Below are 26,948 nucleotides of genomic sequence, written 5' to 3'. Positions count from 1 at the left end.
ATACTCAGTACGATTTGTTCTCTTAGATGCCATTGGAACTTTTTTTTTAATAACATTTTTCTGGATTATGTTTAATTATTTTTTTACGTTTAATTACTCCCCCTCAATTTAATTTTTTCTGGACACTGTTTTATTGGTTAAATTAAATCATTTTAATTATATCTTATTAAATATTTTTATTTAACATTATTTGAAATCATAAAACAAGATTTATTAAAGGTTTAACAAAAAATATATTTTTAAGCCCATATGAAATCTGCTTTATTTTTTCTCAAATTCTGTTTTATTGCTCTCAAATTCAATGTTTTCCATTTAAATTTTTCTGCATTGCATTTAAAAAAAAACGTTATTATTAATGTTATTAACATTTTTACAACACCATGGCCATATGAAATGTTAGATTTTCTTCAGAAATTCTGTGTTTGAGTTTTTTTTGCATTTATAATTTAATACAAATTTATTTTCAACAACTGTGGTAATCAAATGATGGCATAAAACATTGACAATTTAATCTTTTAAAATGTAATCAAATTAATTTTCAATTTTTGGCAGCTGTACAGCAGAGGTTTATTGCAAAGTGAGATTATTTACTTAATAAAATCATTATTACTTTGAGAAGTACATTCTACCGTACAATAGCAATATTTGCGCCATTTATTCCCACAGACACAAGCAGGATTCATATTTCAATAGCAGTGTTTCTGCAGTTTAATATTCACAGACACCAGAGAGTCCATATCGCAATCTGATTAAGTGCACTAACCTACTTTCAATTTATTTATCCAAAATATGCCAAATTTCATGGCATTCCGTGTTATGCACTAAATTGCATTCTGTCTGGATTCGGTCTGTTTCGTAGACCCCTGACTCTGGGTCAAGGACCATCTGGATTCGGTCAGAATTACTGAAACTTGTCTTTCAGATAAGTCCGTTGTGATATAATTTCACTGTCAAAGACTCTTCTCAAATCTCTGCTGTCAGTGCTGCGTCTGTGAGGCTCCCAAGAAAATTTCACAAGGATCTTCTTCAGTCATTTTACGCTGTTCGTCTGGTAAATGTGTCTTGGGTCAGTCAAACACAGAGACGTCACTCACCTTCCCGCCGCGTCTCATTCTCGCGTTTCCTGCCTTCACAACCTTTGTGGGCCCAGAATGCTCTAAAGCAGCAGAAGAGAGAGAGCAGACAATCAAAAACAGGTCAAATGATAACAATTCAAAATAGTTTCTATAAATTGTTTTGCTCATTTTACCACTAAACCTGAAAAAAGAACACACGATGTGTTTGAGGATCGTAAGCAGTGCCTTCTCCTCATAAACACAAGAGGCGCTTCAGAACGTGACTAAAGTCATCATGAAATCAAAACAAACAATTCTTAATCATGCAACACTATTATTATTATGAATGATTTATCCGGGAACTCCATCAACAGCCGCTCTGAGTTTGAGACGCTTTAACGCGCATTTGGGAACGAACCATACGCCAAACGTCTCATGAACGAGAAGTGCTAATCAACAAAAGACAAGGTTATTTTGGCTTTACACCAAAACAAAAGCCTGGTTTAACAGTGAAAAACACTAAACATGTGGCAGAAGTCCTCTGAATGTGCTCTAGTTCATGACGGTTCGGTACGTACCTCGGTTCTGACGTCACGGTTCGGTACGGTTTCGGTACAGCAGGGGGAAAACATAACATTGCTTTTTTATTATTATTAAACAGAGGTTTACTGAACAAATGGCTCTTTCTTTAAATTCAATTATAACTAAAATGCTCTTAGGGATAAGAATCTACCTCAGCTGATGATCGAAACTATAGTGAGCCCTTTTACATTACTATAAGATTACAGTTAACAGCAGAGCCCAAACTTACATTCAATTACGGTTTATTTTTTAAATAATAATCAACACTCAAATTAAAGAAATTGTATGCAAACATGTAAATTACACATAATGCAGTTTTAAATTAACTTACAAAATTATAAAATTTCTATATGTTGTTGAAATTTACACAGTGCCTCTAACAGATTTATTTAAACATGCAATAATTAAGACATCACTAACAGGTAAAGTAAAATATAATGAGTATATAGTCTAATATTTCGCGAAATGCTCTTCTCTAGACTTCATTTATCACGCACTAACGAGCTGTGGACACTGATGACTGCCTGAGGTAAATTAAATGCTACTGACATTTTGTTTACAAGCTGTTTTATTGCCGTCTTTCCGCGGTTGAAACACTGATTACATGAGGCATGAGATGTTCATTCATGTTTATTTTGCGCTATAACTAGTAGTAAAGAGGAAGAGATGATCGTTTGAACTAAGGCGTTTATACAGCAATTTGTCGCGCCATATTCAAGAGCATCAAAACCGCATTTATTGTTTGAATTTGACAATTGACATAATTTGAAAGATGAGACTTTGTTTCTTATCAAAAGTAACAATATAACTGTTATATAAGTTACAATATAAGTTTCCAGTGAAGTTTCGCTCGTGCAGTGGTTAAAACAACGCTGTATTTGTTCGGTACACATGCGTACCAAACCGAAAGATCCTTACCGAAAATTTTTGCACAGATTTGCAATCTTTGGGTCAATGGCTAGAGATTTAAAGGGATGATTCACCCAAAAATTTAAATTCTGTCATCAGTTGATGGTAGCCGTTGTCTTCCAAAGTATTTTTTTTTCCATACAATGGCAGTTTCTTCAAAATATCTTCTTTTGTGTTCAGCAGAAGAAAGAGGTTTGAACAACTTGAGGGTGAGTAAATGATGACAGAACTTCCATTTCTGGGTGAACTGTCCCTTTAATGCTGCTACAGAGTCAGAGCAGGTGAAAGTGGTTCACAGGTTTCACAGAAAGAGCATGAAGTCAGTCAAATCGCTATCATTATGCTTTACAGCTTAACTGACAATATTTGATGAAAGAGTGGAACAGATTTTCGTTTCCGTCTGCGGTGTGGCTCAAGGAGTCTGTGGATTGGGCAGAAACGTGAAATAATGATTGTTTAGATTACGTTTCAAACATATTAAGTCTCTGATTATGACGCATGTAACAGCCACACTAAGCAAGAACCTATATAAATAAAAATATGCTAGTCTCGTGAGAACCAAGTTTTGTTTACAGCAAAGGAAAACCAGTGTCCTCTTGGCTTATACTGAAATCCTCCCACATTTTTCTTTCCATGTTCGTCACTTCTCACCGGAGCTTATGCACAACACAAAATCTCAACACCCATTCACTGCCATTATAAAGCTTGGATGAGCCAGGATATTTTTAATATAACTCCGATTGTATTCATCTGAAAGAAGAAAGTCATATACACCTAGGATGCCTTGAGGGTGAGTAAATCATGGGGTACTTTTCATTTTTGGGTGAACTATCCCTTTAAGATAGCATTACTGCTCAACTTTTTGCTCCCAGATATTAATATTTGGCAAAGTGACAGCAGAAAATTAAATACAAATGAGCTATTACTCATGGTATAATAGCTGATATCAGCAGGCGCCTCTGTCTGAGCATAAGGTACGTGAGCTGTTTTGGTCTCAATTCCAGCGTTAGGAGTCTGTCAGCAGACGACAGGCGTTCATTCAGCCTCTCCTCCAGCTGCTGTAACCAATAACCCTAAACCTGACCTTTAACCTGACCCTAACTCAGTCCTCACAGAAACGCACTGCTAAGATTCCCCAGCAGGAAAAAATACATCCAAATCAAAATGTCACTACAAAAGGTCAACAGGCAAATCAGTTTAATTTGTCGGTCAAGCACTGTATGAACGATTTAAGGCATGAACGATGACTGAAGCAGCTGGATGTGTGTTACTAACTACATGGTCAGCCTATTGCTGATTTATACAGCATTTCCCATGAATCACATAGTCTGGAGGCCTGCCACGGTCTAATCTGTCCAGACGGTTTCATAATATACAGAACATTTTGACACTTCTCATTAGGGATGTAACGAGGCACACAGCCGTTGAAAAGCAATAAAAATGTCACGATTCAAGTCGGTTGAGATGTTAAACGAATCGAGAAACATTTGGGGGTGGGAGTTTATATCAATGTATCTCTGAGAAGAACTGACTGTCTTTAAAAAAATGTAAATGCTATTTTCTTTTCATCTTACCTCCAGATAATGCATATTACAGTAGTGTTCATAAGCGCAGCTGCTTTGTTTACAGCGGTAACCAAGGAAACACTGTATCACTGCTTCTCCATGAGCGCCTCCTGCTGTCAGAGAGTGAATCTGCGTCTCATTCAGAGCTTCTGTTGTTTCAGTTCCATTCAGATATGATTAATGTAGCATAATTTCACACAACTAAACTCTTCTGTTTTTGCTTCAAAATTATAAAATCTAATTTAAATCAAAAACTGCCCATGTATGCATCATCTTTGTTTGGATCATGATTAAAATGCAGCGTTTGGCTCTGATTGTAAATGGAAAGAGCACAGACAAAGCCTTAGTTTGTTTATAAGAAGAGATTTCTTTTATATGTATTATTTATTATATGATTTGGGATTTGTTTTAAAATTCCAATTTGGTTTCGTTATGTGACATTTCAATTTCACAAAGAAATGTGCAACATTTTGTCTGAGAAATAATAAAAGGACATTTTCTTTTATCATTTGTCTTAAATCTCATTTTGTTAAAAAATCGTGAGAAAATCATGAAATCAGTATCGTGAATCGTATCGCATCGTGGGTTAAATAAATCGCTACATCCCTACTTCTCATTATAACAAAAACACTGTAACACTGCGTTTAGCGAAGCACCCGTCAAACGAAACCGAAATCGCGGTACAGTTTAGGGCCCTTATCATTAGGGGTGGGTACCGAAACACAGTATGTACTAGAACCGAATCAGAACACAGATTTCAGTGCCACTTAAATGCTTGATCAATCGATTGAAATATTTGTTCTCTGGTTCTCCGAAACGGACGTAAGGATCACCGGCACCGTACGTGAAAAATAATTTCCCGACTGAGAAAATGCACGTGAACGCAAGTTGGAAAGCTCTAATAATACAAATCCAGCACATCTTTGTAGTAACGCGAGTGTCCATGTTGTGTGTCCAGCACAACTCGGGAAATGAGAGCATCCGAGGAGCGCGTGAATGCAGTAATTACACTTGCTCTGACGGCAGCAGCTAGCTAAGTTAAACATTCCTAAATTAAAATGCCTAAAGCTAAACTTCCCTTGTAATGACTTGCAATGAGAAGCGTTTCTAAACCTGTTGTCCAACAAAAGAGAACACTATAACGTTTTTACTCCACAACTGCTTCCATTTGTGATCTGATGTGGCTTCTTGTCACAGAATGAGCATCTGGTAAAAAGGCTATGTCGATTAGCAATGGATTATAAATATACTTAATTATGATAAATACCAAAGATGGCTTAAATAACACAAACTGCATATTGTCGCAGTCGAGTGTTTATTGTCTTTGTTTTATCATTCAAAACGTTTATATCTTCGGTTTACTCCGTTACAGCTATAATAGCGATGCCTTTGTCCATATTAGGTCAAAATATTAATTTTTTCTAACAATATACAGGTTAAAGGTTTGGGGTCAGTAATTTTTTTTTTTTTTTTTTATTCAGCAAGGATGTGTTAAATTGATAAAAAGTGATAAAGACTTATATTGTTAGAAAACAATAACTTTTTAACTTTTTATTAATCAAAGAATCCTGAAAAAAGTATAGAAGGTTCCAAACAAATATGAAACAGCACAACAGTTTCCAACATTGATAATAAATCAGCATATTATAATGATTTCTGAAGATCATGTGACACTGAAGACTGGAGTAATGATGCTGAAAATACAGCTGCGCATCACAGAAATATATTACAGTTTAAAGGATATTAAAATGGAAAACCATTATTTTAAATGGCAATAATATTTCACAATATTACTGTTTTTTCTGTATTTTAGATCAAATAAATGCAGGCTTGATGAACAGAAGAGACTTCTATTAAAAACATAAAAAATCTTACTGATCCCAAACTTTTGAACGGCAGTGCACTTATTAATTATTTTTTCCCTTTATATTTTAAATTGCAGCTGCATTACAATGCAGTACTGTCTTAGGGATAATAAATATATACAAGTATTATTATTATTTAATTGTTTGGCTTCCTAAAACAGTGTTTCCCAACCGGGGTGCCGTCTGTCGAGAGCAGGGGTGCCGTGTAAAAAAAATCATTTTTTAATATTTTTAAATTGCTAAAATGTTCAAAAAAGCATCTATTATATAATATCCATTTTATTCAGTTCAAAGTTTGAAATCAAGCTATCTCTTGCTACTGCACCAAAATTACCCCACTGTAAAATAAAAAAAAACACTTGAGTGAGCAAAAATTTGTGAGATAGCTAGTTATAATGGTAATTAAATAATGTTTACACATGTATAAAAGCTTACATTAAAATCTGTCATATAAATTGGTCTCTTCATTAGAAATTAGCCTACTGATTGCCACCATTGATGGACAATTTTTTTTTTATAATATTAAAAATATCTGTATGACATTATATTCTGCAGTTCTTCCCTGTTGTACCGAATATCTATACTTTTCAAATTATCATATCAAAGTTAGAAATTCAAATATTGTGACAATTTATTTTGTAGGATGCCACAAGTTTGTTAAAATTTCCAAAGGGTGCCGCGACTAAAGAAAGGTTGGGAAACACTGTCCTAAAACACCAGTGTGAATGTAATGTGGACCGAGACATCAGCTTTGAGTCCATGTTAAAATCAATGCAAAGACTTTTTTCTTGGGTTGCAGCTCTTAATACAACTAAACCAGATGACGCATACAACTTACAAATCCACTAAATGTTCCAAAGGGCATGTCCCCTACAGGGCCCGGGGCCCATTGCCACATACAAGCATTGCACATGCAAACTCACTGTACTGAACTCACCAAGCGTCATTCAAATGTAGAAGTGGAGCAAGCAAAGACAGTCTGCATTAATGATGAGAAACACATCTACTGATCACATGGCACGAACCACGCTGTCCTCATGCTGAGGAACTCTGGGATAGCAAGCAGCCCGACCAGCCCTATCACACCGCTTCATGTGGCTGCTTTACAGCACTGCGCTCAATCAGGTCCGCCTGCACGTTCAGCGTCAATCCAAAAGATGAATGTTCACCAGAGGCTAACGGCAGCACTGACACGCGTGTGCATCAAACATCACGACAGACACGAACGAGCCGCGCATAAAGCCGCATTTCGAGCGGATCGCGGATTGAACAACGTTACGCTTGAACTCGAACCCGAGCGACTTCGTGACAAACACGTGGATCTCACACGTGTCGGCGGAGGAACGCACACGCTCGGCTAATACAGTCGAAATCCCAAACACAACCGCGTTTCATCTGCTCTGACGATAAAACGCTGAACGCTGAGGAGTTTTGGCAGCTCTGTGGCGATAATGCTCCGTCAGCGCCGGCCTGTCAGACGAGCTCAAACGCGACAGGCCGCTAACGTTAATGCTAATGCTAACCCGATAGCCATTTGTTCAGAAAAGCTGGCTGAGGCGAAGAACAGTGGGACGTTCAGCGTCCCATCGGTAATTATAACGTCAAAAAACAACCCGGTTTGTTGTGCGTCAGCACGTCCTTAAACGAACGAGCTCGAGAAGCCGTGAATCGCAGACCCGAGGCCTAACGTTACCGGAGCTCAGCGTTAACGTTACACCGCTGTCATGCGCGTCTGCCGAGGAGAGCTGGCCGATCCGAGTCTGCACAGATAAACGCTGACATCTGGATGCACATCTGGCGCCCTAACCAGTGCGAATCTGAGGCAGAAACATGACACGCACGGGCCCGGTGTTATCGGTAACGTTACTGACCGTGCGGTGTTTGTCCGTTCACCCCGCTCATCTTCTTCGTCCACGGGTTCACCTTGGGCGGCGGAGCTTCTGTGAACTCCTTCCGAGAGGCGTCTTCTTCACACTCCGGGCTGCTGCTCTCCTCTTTCGCGCGTTTGAGGCTTTGCTCCTTCACCGGGAAGCCTCCGTCCTTCTGCTCCTCCTGCTCCAGCAGCGCGTTGCTCGGTAGGAGAGTCTCCACCTCAGTGGCCATTTCTCCTCACAAACACCTCAAATCCACCGCAATGTGCTGCCAAAAGATCTGCTGCTGCCGCCACTCCACCCCTAGACCAAAGGGCTTCAGTCTAAGACGCAGAGTGGTTGAGTTCAATTAAAACATGTAAAAGAAACGCCGGGAACCTTTAAAAACTCGGGCTGGGCTTCGCTGCTTACGGCGGTGTGAAAGAACCACGCGTTGAGCGTGAGCGCGCACGTACGCGGGGCGTGGCGACTACAGAGCGCGACGCCACGTGACTGGCCTCCTGGCTCGAGATATATCCAGCTGCAGACCCGCAGCACCAGCAGTTTCAGAACCGCAGCCATAGAACCGGAAGTGAGGGGCGGAGTTATTGACAACGAGAGAGCACGGTGAGTAGTCTGTAATGTTTTTGCTATCATACGTTTAATAATTATCGTATATATTACGTTAAGCATTTATCTGCTAAGTACTTAATGTGTGCTTGGCTTTATTATCTTATATTGAAACTTGAATTTGTTGTCATACTTTATAGTATTTAACTTTTTTCTGTGGATGTTTCGATTAATTTTCGGATGCATGCTGTAAATGGACCTTGTGGTGAAGTTTTGAAGACGTTTATTATTCATAAAAATAAATAGTTTGCTTTAATTCCCTCTGTAATATGCATTGTTTGTGTGTTAATATTATCTTGTAGTTTAGTTATTTTAATCCCATTTGTCATCATTGAGGTGAGTGAGTGTGTGTGAGTGAGTGAGTGAGTGAGTGAGTGTGTGTGTGTGTGTGTGTGTCTAGTATTCCCTACGTTATGGGACCAAATGTCTCCACAAGTATAGTAAACCAGTCACTTTTGACCTTGTGAGGACTTTTTTTTTTTGGTCCCTATGAGGAGACAAGCTTATAAATCATACAGAATTCAGTTTTTTGAAAATGTGAAAATGCCTGTAGTTTTGTGTGAGGGGTAGGGTTAGTGTAAAGGGATAGAAAATACAGTTTTTACAGTAGAAAAACCATCACGCCTATGGAATGAACCCATAAAACAAAGAAACACAACGTGGGTGTGTACCTCCTTAATCATATTTTGGGGACAAAATTGTACCCAAAAGTGAGCTAAACCTGACAAAATCTCCAAAAACCTCCCTTTGGGGATGTCCTCAATTGTAAAACTGGTATAAATATAAAGTAAACAGTTTGTTTGTTTTTTTAATTGTAAAAATGCAGAAAGTTTTCTGTAGGGTGTGGGTTAGGATTGGCTTATAAAATGTATAACTGTATATAAAAACAATAGAAGTCTATGTAATGTCCCCATTTAGATAGTTAAGTAAACGTGTGTGTGTGTGTGTGTGTGTATTATTTTCTTCAAGTCACACAGACAAAACTGTCCTTCTAAACACCGGTCCAGAGTTCAGCCACAACGTCTCCAGTGCTGTTTATGATCGTTCATTGGAACTGTGCATTCAAAACGTCGGCTACCTTTGGCAACTTTTGAATGCTGAACCTGAAATTTGCTCATGTAATCTAACAGATTTGCACCAAAGAAGACATATTCAACATACATGTTGATTTGAAACACAATATTAGTGATTTAGTGAATGATAAGATGAAAACTTCTCAATTCTCAGTAAACTTTAGCTGGAGTTTCCATTGGAACCTTTTATTATGAATGAATTATGGATCAGAAAGAAATGTAGTTTGCCGTGCATGAAAACCGTAGGCGTATTAATGAGTTTCTGATGATCTAGAGATGCTTGTCATTAATGGTGTGATTCTGCAGCTCTTCTCTGAAAGCTCTGACACGTGTGACACCGTGAGCTCTGTATTGTTGAAGCTCTTCAGCAGTGAACTGGCTCCTGGCTCCAGCATAAAAACTCAACTCAGCAGCTGGTCAGCAAATCACAGCCTGGCGCTTTTACCGTGGATTTGCTTGATAAGCAGTGCATGCTGGGAAGGGCAGCGCAGGCCAAGGGCACTTCAATCCATTCAGCCAACAAACACCAGCATTTCTCACTTCTCATAAGTCTTATTGCTGTTTTTTCAGACTCCCTGACATGTTATTTCTTACAATTAGGGGCCAAGCCCTGAAGGTGATATAGCTCCTACTGCATAGTTAGTTAGTTAGTTAGTTAGTTACTAGCAATGCTAGTTTTCTTTATTATTATTCTCCCTCTTGTCTTCCCGAATGGGAGTCTATGGCAGCCCAATGAACGGACCATAGGAAAATGATGAAAATTGGCACACTTATTGGGGTAGTTCTCAACAGAACCCTGGCCAAATTTGGGGTCTCTAGGACCAACTCTATAGCGCCACCGCCAGTTCAAAAATTCACTTTTCCAACAGTTATAACTTTTGATTTACTAGTTTATCTGATTACTCTCATCACGATCAGTTCATCAATAGAAATGAAACTCAGTATGCTTCATCAGCACCATGATCTGAAGGCAAATTTGAAAGTTGGGAACAGCGCCACCTACAGGTCATGAGATACCAAAAATTGACATTTGCTCATAACTTTTGAACAGTTTTTCGGAAAATCATGATCTTGGTGTCTATGGATTCCTTGGGATGAACCGCCTGTCCAACATTTGTCATATACTGGAATATCTTTTAAACCATTTGACATATTGGCACAAAAATTGGTAGGGATCATTGACAGCAGGTCCCGGAGGTACCTGAGAAGTTTGAACACAGCGCCACCTAGTGTTCCAACGATTTAAGGGTTTTTGCATAAAAGCTTACAGTGTTGAGGAGTAACCTTAACATACATGTACAATAAATCAAAGAGCCTGATAATTAAGCTGTAAACGGCAGTGATGTGTCGCTGTTTGTACAGGAGGAGGCTGCAGAGGAGCCCAAAACACCAAAGATCCGAGACACACCAGAGGATATCAAACTAGAGGCTATTGCCAACACGATCGCATTCCACCCCAGTCAAGACATCCTGGCAGCTGGAGACATTGATGGAGACATCTACCTGTGAGTGTGAGATCCGCAGGATTGTGTTTATGTTTGGAGTCCAGAGATGCTACAGTGATACTTTCATTTAAATATATTAATCTGATCTAATCAAAACCTATTAGACAGAAACTTTAAGCCGTTTTACAACATAATTAAGATTTTTCATATTTTTAAAGATGTTTTGCAAGTCTCTTCTGCTCACCAAGGGTGCATTCATTTGATTGGAAAAAAACATAGTAATAACTGTAATATTGTGAAATATTATTACAATTTAATAGCTGTTTTCTCTGTGAATATCTGTTAAACTGTAATGTATTCCTGTGATGCGCAGCTGTATTTTCAGCATCATTACTCCAGTCTTCAGTGTCACATGATCTTCAGAAATCATTCTAATATGCTGATTTAAGAAACATTTCTGATTATTATCAATGTTGAAAACAGTTGTGCTGCACAATATTTCTGTGGAAACTGTGATACATTTTATGTTTCAGGATTCATAGATTAATAGAAAGTTCAAAAGAACAGCATTTATTTGAAATAGAACTCTCTTGTGACACTTTTGATAAATTTAATGCATCCTTGATGAATAAAAGTATTATTGTTATTTTGTAAAAATCACACTTAGCCCAAACTTTTGAATGATAATCACTGATAATAATCAGAATCAGCCAATCAGCATATTAGAATGATTTCTGAAGATCATGTGACACTGAAGACGAGTAATGATGCTGAAAATACAGCTGCGCATCACAGAAATAAATTACAGTGTAATAGATATTCACATAGAAAACAGCTGTTTTAATTTATAATAATATTTTACAATTTTACTGTATTTTTGAATAAATAAATGCAGCCTTGGTGAGCAGAAGAGACTAAAAAAATCAGAACTATTTGAAACTTTTGACCAGTAGTGTGTGAAACTCAGCTCAGTGAGTGCTATCGACATAAACATTTTAAAAACTATAGAAGGATTTATCAGTTCTTATCCTGTAACAGGAGAAGGATTCTGCTCCGAGTGTTAATGCGGTCGATCTAGGTTCAGCAGAAACTCACGGACTCTGTGATTTGCAGATTCTCGTACTCCTGCGCTGAAGGAGCAAACAAAGAGCTGTGGTCATCAGGACATCATCTGAAGTCCTGCAGGAAAGTGCTGTTCTCCGGCGATGGACAGAGTCAGTGTTTGCATCTCCTTTCATTGCTTCAGTGTCGATCAGTTCTTCACTTGTTTCTCCAGTGACTCTCTCCTCTGTGTTCCTCAGAGCTCTTCAGCGTGTCTAAAGACAAGGCCGTTCACATCATGGACGTGGAGGCTGGGAAACTGCTGACACGCATCCCCAAAGCTCACAAGTACCTAATGTTCCCGTTCATGTCTTAAACAGCCGTTCTTGAAGATTTATAAGAGGAAAGCTGATGGAATGTTCTTTGAACAGTGAAGTCATTGGTGTTTTTGATATTTTCTCGAGGGCCCCCATCAACGCCCTGCTGCTGGTGGATGAGAATATCTTTGCGACGGGCGATGACGAGGGAATGCTGAAGGTCTGGGACGTGAGGAGAGGAACCTCGTTCATGGATCTGAAGCAGCATGAGGATTTTATCAGTGATATCACCATCGATCAGGACAAACGGACCCTGCTCACTTCCAGGTGCTGTCTCCAGCCTCACCGCTTACGCTCGTTTTCTTTAAAGGAGACATATTATGCCCCTTTTTACAATATGTAATATAAGTCTTTGGTGTCCCCAGAATGTGTCTGTGAAGTTTCAGCTCAAAATACTCCATTTATTATATCATTTTGAAAATGCCTATTTTGAGTGGAAGCAGAAACATGCTGTTTTTCGTGCCTGTCTCTTTAAATGCAAATGAGCTGCTGCTCCCCGCCCCCTTTTCCAGAATAGAGCTGCGACCTGCTAAAAACATCTGTTTTGGTTCTGATTATCATGTTTATCGCACTGAAATCATGCGTTTTAAACCATATTAGTTTAAACTTCTGATATACGGTTTTCTGAGTGCACACATCCGAAGCACATGGACAGAAAGCGGCTGTCACAGCATGTGAGTACTAAACTAAGTTCTCATTCACACACAAGTTTACGTTAAAAACACACATGAGTTACAAAAACAGTGGGTTATGTCTGTGAAGGTAAACAGCTGGGAAATAAATCGCTTGTTTATTTTAGATCTGTGTGGCAGCAGCAATATACAGTAAATAAATCAATAAATCCACTGCTCTGTTGTCTCCTCTGAGGCTGGGACTCTAAACAGTGTTCTGTGCTCGTCTCTGCAGCCAAACACAGAACAGTTAGCATGCTTCGCTCAAACTTTCATCATGGCATTAGAGCTAGCGCACCGCTGTCGCTTGCAAATCAAAATGATGGTGTCATGGGCGTAAACTTGCAGATTAAGGGGCGGTAATATTATAATGAGATCCCTTTGCAACGTCACTAGGAGAGCTAAATCAGACGCGCTCGTTTTCTCAGACGCTTGCAGAAAAAGGCTTCCCAAAACAAAGTTACAGGGTTAATCTTTTTCACGTTTCCTTGGTAGGTAGATGCACCGGGGACCTGATTATAGCACTTAAAACCTGGAAAAGTCAGTTTTTCATGATATGTCACCTTTAAAAGAAATGCCGCTTGCTTTGACGTCTTATGTGATGCAATGCCTTTCCTACGTTAGGTGTGATAAGTGTGCAAACTGATGTTTGATTCGATGATATCATGGTGTGTTTGTGACTTTGTTTCATTTGTAGTGGCGACGGCACTATGGGTGTGTTCAATATAAGAAGACGAAGATTTGAACTGCTTTCCGAGTTCCAGAATGGAGATCTTAACTCTGTTTGCATTATGAAAGTGAGTCTAAACAGCGTCACTGTAGTGCTAATGAACCATTTCAGACACATCTGACTTCACATTCACTAGTCGCTTCGGGTAAATAACTAGAAGAATAACAGAGAGCAGTAAACGGTAAAGCATTGGTGCTACAAACCATATGATTATAGAAATAAAATAGCAGTTTGCAGCATAATGGACTGTTTTTAGAGTGACTAAGGCTGACAATGCAGTTTTAATCATGAAAATCCTCTTTGTTTGCCACACAGAGAGGCCGTAAGGTCGTTTGTGGATCCGGCGAGGGCAAAATCTACATTTTTAACTGGAATGGTTTTGGTGCCACCAGCGACCGGTTTGCGGTTCAGGCCGAGTCTGTGGATTGTATTGTGCCGATCACTGACAGCATTCTGTGTGCCGCCTCCACCGACGGAGTCATCAGGTGAACAGCTTCTCATTTTTATAGACCTTAAACTGTAATGCATCACAGAAATATATTACATTTTCATGTATACTAAAATAGAAAAACATTATTTTACATCATAATAATATTTCACAATATTTGAAATGTTTTTCCTGTATTTTTGATCAAATAAATGCAGCCTTGATGAGCAGAAGAGACTCCTGTAAAAAACATTAAAACTGTCCTGATCCCAAACTTTTGACTGGTAGTGTGTATATATACATATATCAGTTACAAGTGTAATTACTCTTTCAGCTCATAAATTATTATTTCAAAGGGTATTTTTGGTGGTGATCAGGAGAGTTATGTTCCTGACAAATGATTTTTTTTGTGTGAAGTATTTCCTGATTTTCCAAAGTCTCCAGAATACATTCTCATTGATCAGTGCTTTAACATTTAACAACCACCCGCTTCATCCATGGATCATGGGGGCAAGTTTTGTGCAATTCACATTTACCGTACACAAGTTCATTCATTTATTTTTTTTTTTTTGTGAGAATACTCGGGAATTTATTTGACTGCACAGTTTGTTTTTTAAGCCATTTATTAAAGCCTTTATACCAAGATTGATATCTATAACGATAACTATGAACATAAATAGAGAAATCCAGACCACAGCTATCATGACAATCACACATCACTTTCAGATGATGAACAATAAATACTCTGACAGCCAATCACAATCCACCGACTTTAGAGTTTGAGCATTTAAAGCGACAGATGACAAAAATATATTTATCGTAATAATTATCTTTATAGTTATGGTTCTTAGTGTGAACAGGCCTCAACTCGTTAACAGCACTGTTCAGATTTTTCCGAATGATTTTTTTCTCCAGCTAATGAATGATTATAAAGCGGAGAGTTCCGGTGCTTGATTCTGATTGGCTGAGCTGCGTTCGAAGCTGTTGTAAATGACTCTACAAAGTAACATACACCTTTGTTTACGTTTGTCTGTTGCTCGGCAACCACTTTGTAGCAACCACAACTGTTTCTGAGGAACTACATTGTTTGGTGGAAGAATACTGTTTTTATTAATATCATTACACTTTATTTGCTCTGTTTTATTCTGTGAAACCTTACTACGTATATGGAATAACCGTTTTATAAAAGCAATAAGCTCCGTGAAGCCGTGGGGCTTATTGCTTTATTAAAACATGTCAATCAAAATCTTTCCTATAGACACTGATATAATTAGCGTTATAGTTTTGGTTGTACTCCGGATGCACATCTCTTCTCTTCTGAAACTAATGCTTCAGTCCTCCGTCCGCAGAGCTGTGAGTGTCCTGCCGAACCGTGTTCTGGGCAGCGTCGGGCAGCACGCCGGCGAGTCCATCGAGGAGATCGCGAGATCCAGAGACACACGCTTCCTCGCCAGCTGCGCTCACGACCAGCTCGTCAAGTTCTGGGACATCTCCAGCTTACCAGACACCAGAGTCAGCGATTACCGGCGGAGAAAGAAGAGAGACCGACGCCTCAAAGCTCTGAGTAATAAAGCTTTCGACACGGGACAGGATTTCTTCGCCGGCCTTTTAGACTCAACTGAAGAAAACCGGAATAAAGAAGATGAAGAGGAGGAGGAGGAGGAGGACAGTGACAGTGGGAGCGACTGAAAATACTTAACTCCTGCAATACTGTGTTGCCGTTTCTATATTTCATGTATATTTTCTGAATCAGTTTCTCACACACGCACACATTAAATTATATGCTATTACACATCTGTATTTGTATAATATATCATTTAAAATACATGCTGTGCTGTCATAAACTTTGCTACATTCATTGCCCAAGAAACATCAAATAACACGTTCACATAAAATAGACAGTATTTGAAACAAAAGTTTCTATGTGACCCTCAATGTATTGTTGGCTATTGCTACAAATATACCCCAGCGACTTAAGCTCCAGGGTCACATATTGTGTTTCGTTTACTTCTACTAACTCATCTAGGGAGCACAGCACTAGTCGCTACAATACATTTTTTCTTTTGCAATTGAGGTGCAAAATTTTATTGTAATTGAATTTCAACACAAACATGTAGCTTATTTATTTCAACAAATTTGGAAAGCAAACCACGTATTCAGAATATTTCAAGGTATAGTTTTGCACAATAAATGTAGAAATGCATGAACATACAGTACAGTGGAGCCCAAGGATGTGATGTTTCCGTCTATAATTACAGAACTATTTTCAGATTTCCCAAACAGCCAGATCTGTGGCTCTTGTACTGACTGTCAGATTTCCCGGATTCGGAACATTCTCCATAACAGATCTGAATAACAGAGATGCTGAAATTCATGGTTGTAATAATTACAGAAGCAGCACCAAAGAATAAATCTGAGATGTTTCGCTAATCTTTACTCTGGCTGATTTAGTTAAAATTATCTTTATATGAAGCCATTCTTAGGTTGACGTCGTGTCTTGATTTGGTCGAGATCTCCAGGGTTTGGTTGGATTTTCTTTAAAAGATCTCTGATGAAACCTTTAATCCCAAACTCAAATCCGTCCACTAACACAGATGCGGCTGAGAACGAAGCTGATTGGCTACTCGAGACTGACCGGAGTAGATGGCATGTTTTTGCCTCGTTCGGGGAAAGAAACAAAAGCTGCCCCCTCGGGATCAATCATCAGAACGTCTCCATTCTTGCTCTCATCTTTCACAAGAACAAGAAAGGCCTTGGCAACAACATCAGCCCTGCGATGAAAACACAATTATATGACCGTACAAAGCTTTCTCAGTTTTGATGTTAAACTCAAACCCTTGCTTTATCTGTCCCGTGTCTCTCCTCTGATATGAAGGATTGTTAACTCACTCCACACAGCCGCGGTTCTCTATCATCGTGTCTGCGATACCCTTCAGTGGAAAGAAACTTCCAATATGCTCTTCTGAACTCATGACGGACAGAAGACTGGTCTTCACAAACCACGGACAGAGAACGTTGATCCTCACCCCGTAGTTAGCCAGCTTGGAAACGGCCTGTTGATGAGCAATTAAAGAAAAAAAAATCAAAGACTTTCTCTTTCACAAAAGAAGCGTAATGCTTTATATGTAAAATACGTACTGCCATGGCACGACTGAATCCCACCACGCCGTGTTTAGTTGCTGTGTAGATGGGCGCCATCGGCAAAGGCCCCAAACCTGCGGCCGACAGGCGAAGATTCAGTCAACACGTGGCTTTATTACAGCAACAGATCTGCCATCATTTACACATTTACCTCAAAAATGTTCTCAGTGGGTTTTTTGGGGGTCGAAAACAACTTTGGACCCCATTGACTTACATTGTAAGAACAAAAGCAGCGGAAACATTCTTTAAAGTATCTTCATTTGTGCCCAACAGATGAAAGTCAGTCGTACTGGTTGAAATAACATGAGGTAAATTATGAGAAGTTTCATTTTTAGATGAACTATCCATTCATCATAGGTTTACGAACTTGCTTTGGCTCAATTCTCAAATGAGAGGTTTTTTTCCTGATGTTTCTTGATTTGAATTTCTTACAGATTTAGATGTGTTTTGGCACGTGTGTGCAAAAGAGAAGTACGATTGTCTACAATTTGCACATTAACTAAATGCACATGGCTTGTCAAAACTGATGAGTTGATTCTCAGTGGAATTGTCAAACTCTTCACAACTTCTAAACTTTCTTGCATCGTGTGAGCCATCACATGCAAACTGATCCATTCAGTCATCAGACGTGTGTATACTCCATAGATATCTGACACGTGACGGTTGTGATGTCTGCTAAGTTGGGAAATGGCTTGCCATTAGGGTTGCAAAGGGGCAGAACATTTCCAGGATTTTTTGGGGAAAATTTTGTAAATTTTCGGAAACTTTTCCACCCCTTTACAAACCTACTTGCCATTGTAATGAAATAGGAATCACAATCTTGCCAATCAGTCAAGTTTGGAAGCATATATATAGAGTTTGCCCGGCACAATAACTACTATTTCAGAACGAGGAGGAACGTCATAACCCTAAACAGCAGCAGCTACAGCAGTACTGTATGAATACATTTATATTTGTACAGTACATTTATCTGTAGAAATGTGTTCCATGTAAACTGTGAAAATTGATACTTGCTTGTCGTGAAAGAGGAAGTCATGTAAGAATGTGCGGTGTGGAGCTGTTAGGGGAAGACAGTAGACAGAGTGTGTGAAAATGATTAAGCAATGGTGTTACAGTTTCAGACATTGTGCAGATTAATACAAGTTAGATAGGATGCAATTTTAGGATGCAGTCAAATGTTGATGAAAGAGATGAGTTTTCAGCTGTCGCTTGAAAATTGTCAGAGGTTCAGCATTCCAGATGAGGGTGGGCAGATCATTCCACCAGCCAGGAACGGTGAATGGAAATGTTCTGGAAAGTGATTTTGTGCCTCTCTGTGATGGAACCACGAGGCGTCGCTCACTTGTACATCTCAGGCTTCTGGAGGGGATGTAGATTCGAGTGAGTGGAAGTAGGAGGGTGAGGAGTCCGTGGCTGTTCTATATGCAAGCATCAATGACTTGAACTTGATGTGAGCTGCAACCAGTAGCCAGTGCAGGGAGATAAAGAGAGGTGCCCTTTTGGGCTCATTGAAGACCAGTCATGCTGCTGCATTCTGAATAATTTGAAGAGGTTTGATTGCACATGATGGAAGTCCAGCCAGAAGAGCATTGCCTAAAAAGGGCCTGGATAAGACGTTGTGTTGCATGCTCCATTAGAAAGTGCCTGATCTTTCTGATGTTGTGCAATGCAACCTGCGGTTTTTGCAATGTGGTCTTTGAAAGTCAGCTGGTCATCAAAGATTACACCAAGATTTCTGACCGAAATTGATGGGGTAGTGGTTGATTAACCTAGCTGGATGGTGAAATCATGCTGTAGAGTCGGAGTGGCACAGACAAAACAGACTGCTTTCTATACTATACAAGAGTGTCAGTCAACAAAAATAGTAAAAAAAATTTTTTTGCATATAACAAGATTGAATTTGCATATACCATGAAATGAAACCTGCATATAACAAATATGTCCATGCTGAAAAAAACAACAACATTTTTTTTTGAGCAGTGTGGCTCACACCCTGACAAAAATCAAGTCACTGACACAATAACTAGGTTCTGAAGCATGAATTAAATGTTTTGGGTGTGTTACTACATTTTGCAGACATGCAATACAGTTCTGATGTTCCAGCAAACAGTTGTGACAACTGCACTTACAGTTTAGAGAATGTTAAGACTGTTTCGAAAAATGTGCTAAAGCGATTGAGAAAAACTGTAATTGTTTAATCTGTGTTTATTTTAAACAGACGGTATCAGACCTGCCATAGATGAAATGTTGACAATGACTCCTCCATTGCCACTGTTTTCCTTCTTCATATGTTCTAGAGCGAGATACGTTCCTCTGACCACTCCACCCTGAGACGAGCACAAAACACCTTCAGCTGAAAACACAGACGGACAGATACACAGACAGATAGACAGACAGACAGACGGACGGATAGACAGATACACAGACAGACGGACAGATACACAGACAGACAGACAGATACACAGACAGACGGACAGACAGATAGACAGACAGACAGACGTACGGACAGACAGATACACAGACAGACAGATACACAGACAGACGGACGGACAGACAGATAGACAGACAGACAGACGGACGGATAGACAGATACACAGACAGACGGACAGATACACAGACAGACAGACAGATACACAGACAGACGGACAGACAGATAGACAGACAGACAGACAGACAGACGGACGGACAGACAGATACACAGACAGACAGACAGATACACAGACAGACGGACAGATACACAGACAGATACACAGACAGACAGACGTACGGACAGACAGATACACAGACAGACAGACAGATGGACAGACAGATACACAGACAGACAGACAGACAGACAGATAGACAGACAGACAGATAGACAGACAGACAGATAGACAGACAGACAGATAGACAGACAGACAGATAGACAGACAGACAGATAGACAGACAGACAGATAGACAGACAGACAGATAGACAGACAGACAGATAGACAGACAGACAGATAGACAGACAGACAGATAGACAGACAGACAGATAGACAGACAGACAGATAGACAGACAGACAGATAGACAGACAGACAGATAGACAGACAGACAGATAGACAGACAGACAGATAGACAGACAGACAGATAGACAGACAGACAGATAGACAGACAGACAGATAGACAGACAGACAGATAGACAGACAGACAGATAGACAGACAGACAGATAGACAGACAGACAGATAGACAGACAGACAGATAGACAGACAGACAGATAGACAGACAGACAGATAGACAGACAGACAGATAGACAGACAGACAGATAGACAGACAGACAGATAGACAGACAGACAGATAGACAGACAGACAGATAGACAGACAGACAGATAGACAGACAGACAGATAGACAGACAGACAGATAGACAGACAGACAGATAGACAGACAGACAGATAGACAGACAGACAGATAGACAGACAGACAGATAGACAGACAGACAGATAGACAGACAGACAGATAGACAGACAGACAGATAGACAGACAGACAGATAGACAGACAGACAGATAGACAGACAGACAGATAGACAGACAGACAGATAGACAGACAGACAGATAGACAGACAGACAGATAGACAGACAGACAGATAGACAGACAGACAGATAGACAGACAGACAGATAGACAGACAGACAGATAGACAGACAGACAGATAGACAGACAGACAGATAGACAGACAGACAGATAGACAGACAGACAGATAGACAGACAGACAGATAGACAGACAGACAGATAGACAGACAGACAGATAGACAGACAGACAGATAGACAGACAGACAGATAGACAGACAGACAGATAGACAGACAGACAGATAGACAGACAGACAGATAGACAGACAGACAGATAGACAGACAGACAGATAGACAGACAGACAGATAGACAGACAGACAGATAGACAGACAGACAGATAGACAGACAGACAGATAGACAGACAGACAGATAGACAGACAGACAGATAGACAGACAGACAGATAGACAGACAGACAGATAGACAGACAGACAGATAGACAGACAGACAGATAGACAGACAGACAGATAGACAGACAGACAGATAGACAGACAGACAGATAGACAGACAGACAGATAGACAGACAGACAGATAGACAGACAGACAGATAGACAGACAGACAGATAGACAGACAGACAGATAGACAGACAGACAGATAGACAGACAGACAGATAGACAGACAGACAGATAGACAGACAGACAGATAGACAGACAGACAGATAGACAGACAGACAGATAGACAGACAGACAGATAGACAGACAGACAGATAGACAGACAGACAGATAGACAGACAGACAGATAGACAGACAGACAGATAGACAGACAGACAGATAGACAGACAGACAGATAGACAGACAGACAGATAGACAGACAGACAGATAGACAGACAGACAGATAGACAGACAGACAGATAGACAGACAGACAGATAGACAGACAGACAGATAGACAGACAGACAGATAGACAGACAGACAGATAGACAGACAGACAGATAGACAGACAGACAGATAGACAGACAGACAGATAGACAGACAGACAGATAGACAGACAGACAGATAGACAGACAGACAGATAGACAGACAGACAGATAGACAGACAGACAGATAGACAGACAGACAGATAGACAGACAGACAGATAGACAGACAGACAGATAGACAGACAGACAGATAGACAGACAGACAGATAGACAGACAGACAGATAGACAGACAGACAGATAGACAGACAGACAGATAGACAGACAGACAGATAGACAGACAGACAGATAGACAGACAGACAGATAGACAGACAGACAGATAGACAGACAGACAGATAGACAGACAGACAGATAGACAGACAGACAGATAGACAGACAGACAGATAGACAGACAGACAGATAGACAGACAGACAGATAGACAGACAGACAGATAGACAGACAGACAGATAGACAGACAGACAGATAGACAGACAGACAGATAGACAGACAGACAGATAGACAGACAGACAGATAGACAGACAGACAGATAGACAGACAGACAGATAGACAGACAGACAGATAGACAGACAGACAGATAGACAGACAGACAGATAGACAGACAGACAGATAGACAGACAGACAGATAGACAGACAGACAGATAGACAGACAGACAGATAGACAGACAGACAGATAGACAGACAGACAGATAGACAGACAGACAGATAGACAGACAGACAGATAGACAGACAGACAGATAGACAGACAGACAGATAGACAGACAGACAGATAGACAGACAGACAGATAGACAGACAGACAGATAGACAGACAGACAGATAGACAGACAGACAGATAGACAGACAGACAGATAGACAGACAGACAGATAGACAGACAGACAGATAGACAGACAGACAGATAGACAGACAGACAGATAGACAGACAGACAGATAGACAGACAGACAGATAGACAGACAGACAGATAGACAGACAGACAGATAGACAGACAGACAGATAGACAGACAGACAGATAGACAGACAGACAGATAGACAGACAGACAGATAGACAGACAGACAGATAGACAGACAGACAGATAGACAGACAGACAGATAGACAGACAGACAGATAGACAGACAGACAGATAGACAGACAGACAGATAGACAGACAGACAGATAGACAGACAGACAGATAGACAGACAGACAGATAGACAGACAGACAGATAGACAGACAGACAGATAGACAGACAGACAGATAGACAGACAGACAGATAGACAGACAGACAGATAGACAGACAGACAGATAGACAGACAGACAGATAGACAGACAGACAGATAGACAGACAGACAGATAGACAGACAGACAGATAGACAGACAGACAGATAGACAGACAGACAGATAGACAGACAGACAGATAGACAGACAGACAGATAGACAGACAGACAGATAGACAGACAGACAGATAGACAGACAGACAGATAGACAGACAGACAGATAGACAGACAGACAGATAGACAGACAGACAGATAGACAGACAGACAGATAGACAGACAGACAGATAGACAGACAGACAGATAGACAGACAGACAGATAGACAGACAGACAGATAGACAGACAGACAGATAGACAGACAGACAGATAGACAGACAGACAGATAGACAGACAGACAGATAGACAGACAGACAGATAGACAGACAGACAGATAGACAGACAGACAGATAGACAGACAGACAGATAGACAGACAGACAGATAGACAGACAGACAGATAGACAGACAGACAGATAGACAGACAGACAGATAGACAGACAGACAGATAGACAGACAGACAGATAGACAGACAGACAGATAGACAGACAGACAGATAGACAGACAGACAGATAGACAGACAGACAGATAGACAGACAGACAGATAGACAGACAGACAGATAGACAGACAGACAGATAGACAGACAGACAGATAGACAGACAGACAGACGGACGGACAGACAGATACACAGACAGACAGACAGACAGACGGACAGACAGATAGACAGACATACAGACGGACGGACAGACAGATACACAGACAGACGGACGGACGGACGGACAGACAGAAAGAGAGACAGACAGGCTCACTCATACCAGGTTGATTGCTATAGTCTTTTCCCAGTGCTTTTCATTGATGATCCCTGCATTGTTGCACAAAATGTCTATGCGGCCAAATGTTTCAACAATTTTTTCCAAAACTCCTGTAAGGAAAAACATAAAACATTCAGAGCATATCCAAACTCTCTTTTCCTGCTCTTATAATTATGTCACTTGAGTAATAGTTCAGACTTATTATGCGCCCTCCAGAAGCTTGCGTTCTACAAAATCAAAAAATCAAAAATCCAAAACAAAATCCCTCTCACAGACCTTTATCTGGACTGTTCCCAGCTGGTGGAACGACCTGCCGATCTCAGTTCGAACAGCTGAGTCTTTAGCCATTTTCAAAAAACCTCTAAAGACACATCGTCAGCACCTGTCCAATTAATACTAGCACTATTCTATTCTATTCGCTCTAATTTATTTAAAATAAAAAAACACCTTGCTATGTGTAGTGTGCTAGACTAAACGAGACTTGTCACATCACTTGTATGCTGTTGCTCTCTTGCTGGTCTGATTACTTCTATTGTTCTCCTCATTTGTAAGTCGCTTTGGATAAAAGTGTCTGCTAAATTTTAAACCAAATTCTTAATTGAGGTATTATCATGAGGCATCTTTCTGGGTAGGTGTGTGTACACATGTGTATGCATATGTGTGGGCATACATATATATTGTATTAATTAATTTTTTATTTTTTTTTAATTAATTTTTTTGTAATGTGATATGTGAATGTATAGTGTTATCTGTTATGATGTATTTTCTATGCCAGTGTCAAAGATGAATTTCTGTTCAGGAAATCTGGACAGACAATAAAGTTCAACTAAACTAAACTAAATGATTAAAATGTTAATGTAAATGAGTAATAGCGGCATTGTTACATTGTAAGCCATCAGTCAGAGGCTCATGTAATCATTCGTAGACAATATAACATCTCTGAAGTTTCGAAAGACCTTTAAAGTCTTCCTCTGATGAGACGTCGGCCGTGTAAAACTCAGTCCTGTCTCGTCCATACTCCTGATCAAGTGTGCTCTTCACTTCATCTCCCAGCGATTTATTCACATCGATTAAAGCCACCTGTAATCAAATGCATCAGTGTGAGCTATTACAGTAAAGGACTGTGAAATACAGAACAGTAGCAAAGCAGGTTCTCAATAAGGATGACTTTTAGGCTGTACTATAAATATATTGACACGTAGCCTTTTTTAATATAAGCAGATGTTTTGTATTTATTCTCTCAATGTGTATTTTACATTTTAATAGTTAGAATATGGATTTGAAAACAGGACATCTGAAGAAATAACATCATTGCTCATTTACAAATAAGCAACTTGTAGTGTTAAGACTTCGTAATGACTGAATGAACTAAAACTAAAACACAATCAAATCTGACGCACAGGAACAGTTCCGGACGTTCTTCAAAACGCTTTATACCACGGGGCCGTTGAATGCTTGAATCTGATTGTCTGACGAACGTTCTGAGGCGTGCAATTATTTTCAGGGAAACGTACGGCGAACGTAGTTCCAGGCAGCGCTCTTGACCGCATTACAGCTCCATATCACTTCGCATAGTTAACTGTAATAACGGAAATTAGCATTCAGTACCTATACAGCACACAGGAATTACTGCAATCACTCGTGCTCGCATATGGAAGTGCCAAAAAAGTGTTGTCAGCGCTGCCCTGACGATTTTATCGGTTAGCCTATATAGTGTAGCAATTTAAAGGCTACACATGACATTTCTCACTAGCGAGGGAATAACAGCGCTGTTTAGAGACGCTGCTGCAGAACACTGTTGAGGGACGCACAGAGCTAGCCTAATTCACACAAACTCTCTCTCTCTCTCTTTCTAATAACTTCATTAATAACTGCATTAGAATGCTATCAACGGCTCAAGCCTCCATTACCAGCTTTAAAATGAGGTTTTGGAACTAGCGAAAGAGGCGTTGGATGAGATGCGGAAGAAATAATCCCGCTCACAATAGCGAAAAAAACCGGACGAATCCCTTTAAATATATCATCTGATCGATGTCTTGAGGTGTGGTAACCGTCGTATACGCGGAATAATTGACTCCGGGCCGTTGAATTATTAGAAAAATAATGCACATCCGCTTCGCATCACCACCTCGGGTGTGCATTATTTTTTTAATAATTCAACGGCCCGGAGTCAATTATTCCTTACTTCAACTTTGACTCCATTTGACGCCCATGTTTCTTATCGCTGCCAGTTTTTACCAGACTTAGATCTGAATTTTGATGAACAGACATGATTTAGCCTGTTTACTTTTTCCAGATTTTTTTTTTTCACCGCAACAAGATTTTTTTTAAACGGTTAAACGTTACAAGGATGCCTCATTACGTGTTTAATAATAAACTTTTTAAAACTATTCCTAGGACCGTGTGAAACTATCCAGTCTCGCATTTATAGATCCTTCTATCTATAGATGTTTTTTTTCGACATACATAGCAAACTCGTGTATTTGTCATTCTGTAGCGTGCGTTGGTTTCACGCGGAGCTCAAGGCGGCGCGTTGAAGCCCTGACGCGAGCCTTTAGAGCACTGTGTTTTATAAGATCGTACTTTTACTAAATGCAAGCACGAAAGGGTTTATAGAATTATTTGTTTAAATGCATTTCCTTTACCTTTGCCCCGTTTCTCAGGAGTATTTCGACAAAGCTCCTGCCCAAACCCTGAGCTGCTCCGGTCACTGCACACACTTTATCCTTCAGATCCATCACAACCTGTCAGAGAAACAGCGCGACGCCACAAGATTAGAACGCGTCCCAAACGCGTCCGGCTGTTGTTGAGTGGATGTGTTATCCACATGGATGCACTGATGCTGCTACAAACCTTTCCCACCAAAATCACACAAGCAGAAGAACACATCAGCATTGCTTACCTGTGCGCGAGAGCTGCGTCTAGTGATTAACTAGTGACTAACTAGCGATGTAAAGATCAGAGGCATGGGTGAGAAGGAGGAGTTACA

General features: G+C 40.0%; 3 protein-coding genes across 7 annotated transcripts in view; 1 reads left to right on the top strand and 2 right to left on the bottom strand.

Annotated features, from left to right (window-relative positions):
- Positions 1 to 8,381, bottom strand: part of LOC107713603 (la-related protein 1-like) — a 26,873-nt gene extending 18,492 nt beyond the window's left edge. The window contains exons 1-2 of one of the 3 annotated variants that reach the window (XM_016519170.1): positions 7,848 to 8,381; positions 1,095 to 1,156 (exon numbers count right to left, since the gene is read on the bottom strand). In XM_016519170.1, coding sequence (XP_016374656.1) covers positions 1,095 to 1,156; positions 7,848 to 8,079 — 294 coding nt within the window. In that variant the 5' untranslated portion in view covers positions 8,080 to 8,381. Of the gene's footprint in view, positions 1 to 1,094; positions 1,157 to 6,913; positions 6,939 to 7,847 lie in introns of those variants that run through there. The other 2 variants (XM_016519169.1, XM_016519171.1) reach the window with 2 other exon arrangements.
- Positions 4,196 to 26,948, bottom strand: LOC107713606 (15-hydroxyprostaglandin dehydrogenase [NAD(+)]-like). 3 transcript variants are annotated; one of them, XR_001636909.1, is made up of 9 exons: positions 26,862 to 26,948; positions 26,605 to 26,703; positions 24,916 to 25,039; positions 23,963 to 24,069; positions 19,592 to 19,688; positions 17,359 to 17,435; positions 17,110 to 17,273; positions 16,194 to 16,991; positions 4,196 to 4,206 (listed from the first exon to the last, which is right to left on the bottom strand). XR_001636909.1 is itself a non-coding variant. In XM_016519173.1 (8 exons), the coding sequence occupies exons 2-8, from the start codon at positions 26,695 to 26,697 to the stop codon at positions 16,841 to 16,843; spliced, it is 813 nt and encodes a 270-aa protein (XP_016374659.1). In that variant the 5' UTR covers positions 26,698 to 26,703; positions 26,862 to 26,948; the 3' UTR covers positions 16,161 to 16,840. The 3 variants fall into 3 exon arrangements, 2 of the variants coding, with proteins under 2 accessions (XP_016374659.1, XP_016374660.1); XM_016519173.1 differs by lacking the exon at positions 4,196 to 4,206 and having other exon boundaries at positions 16,161 to 16,991; XM_016519174.1 differs by lacking the exon at positions 4,196 to 4,206 and having other exon boundaries at positions 16,161 to 16,991; positions 26,605 to 26,707; positions 26,865 to 26,948.
- Positions 9,806 to 16,146, top strand: wdr55 (WD repeat domain 55). The gene is made up of 8 exons (XM_016519141.1): positions 9,806 to 9,899; positions 10,857 to 11,034; positions 12,088 to 12,188; positions 12,276 to 12,363; positions 12,480 to 12,659; positions 13,761 to 13,860; positions 14,109 to 14,278; positions 15,570 to 16,146. Exons 1-8 carry the CDS (start codon positions 9,806 to 9,808, stop codon positions 15,907 to 15,909), a joined length of 1,251 nt encoding a protein of 416 aa, XP_016374627.1. The 3' UTR covers positions 15,910 to 16,146.

Source organism: Sinocyclocheilus rhinocerous, unplaced genomic scaffold (genome assembly GCF_001515625.1).
Source record: "Sinocyclocheilus rhinocerous isolate Xijiao unplaced genomic scaffold, SAMN03320098_v1.1 scaffold599, whole genome shotgun sequence".
Taxonomy (NCBI): Eukaryota; Metazoa; Chordata; class Actinopteri; order Cypriniformes; family Cyprinidae; genus Sinocyclocheilus; species Sinocyclocheilus rhinocerous.
Note: the sequence above shows the minus strand (reverse complement) of the source record. Positions and strands in the feature narration are given on the sequence as shown.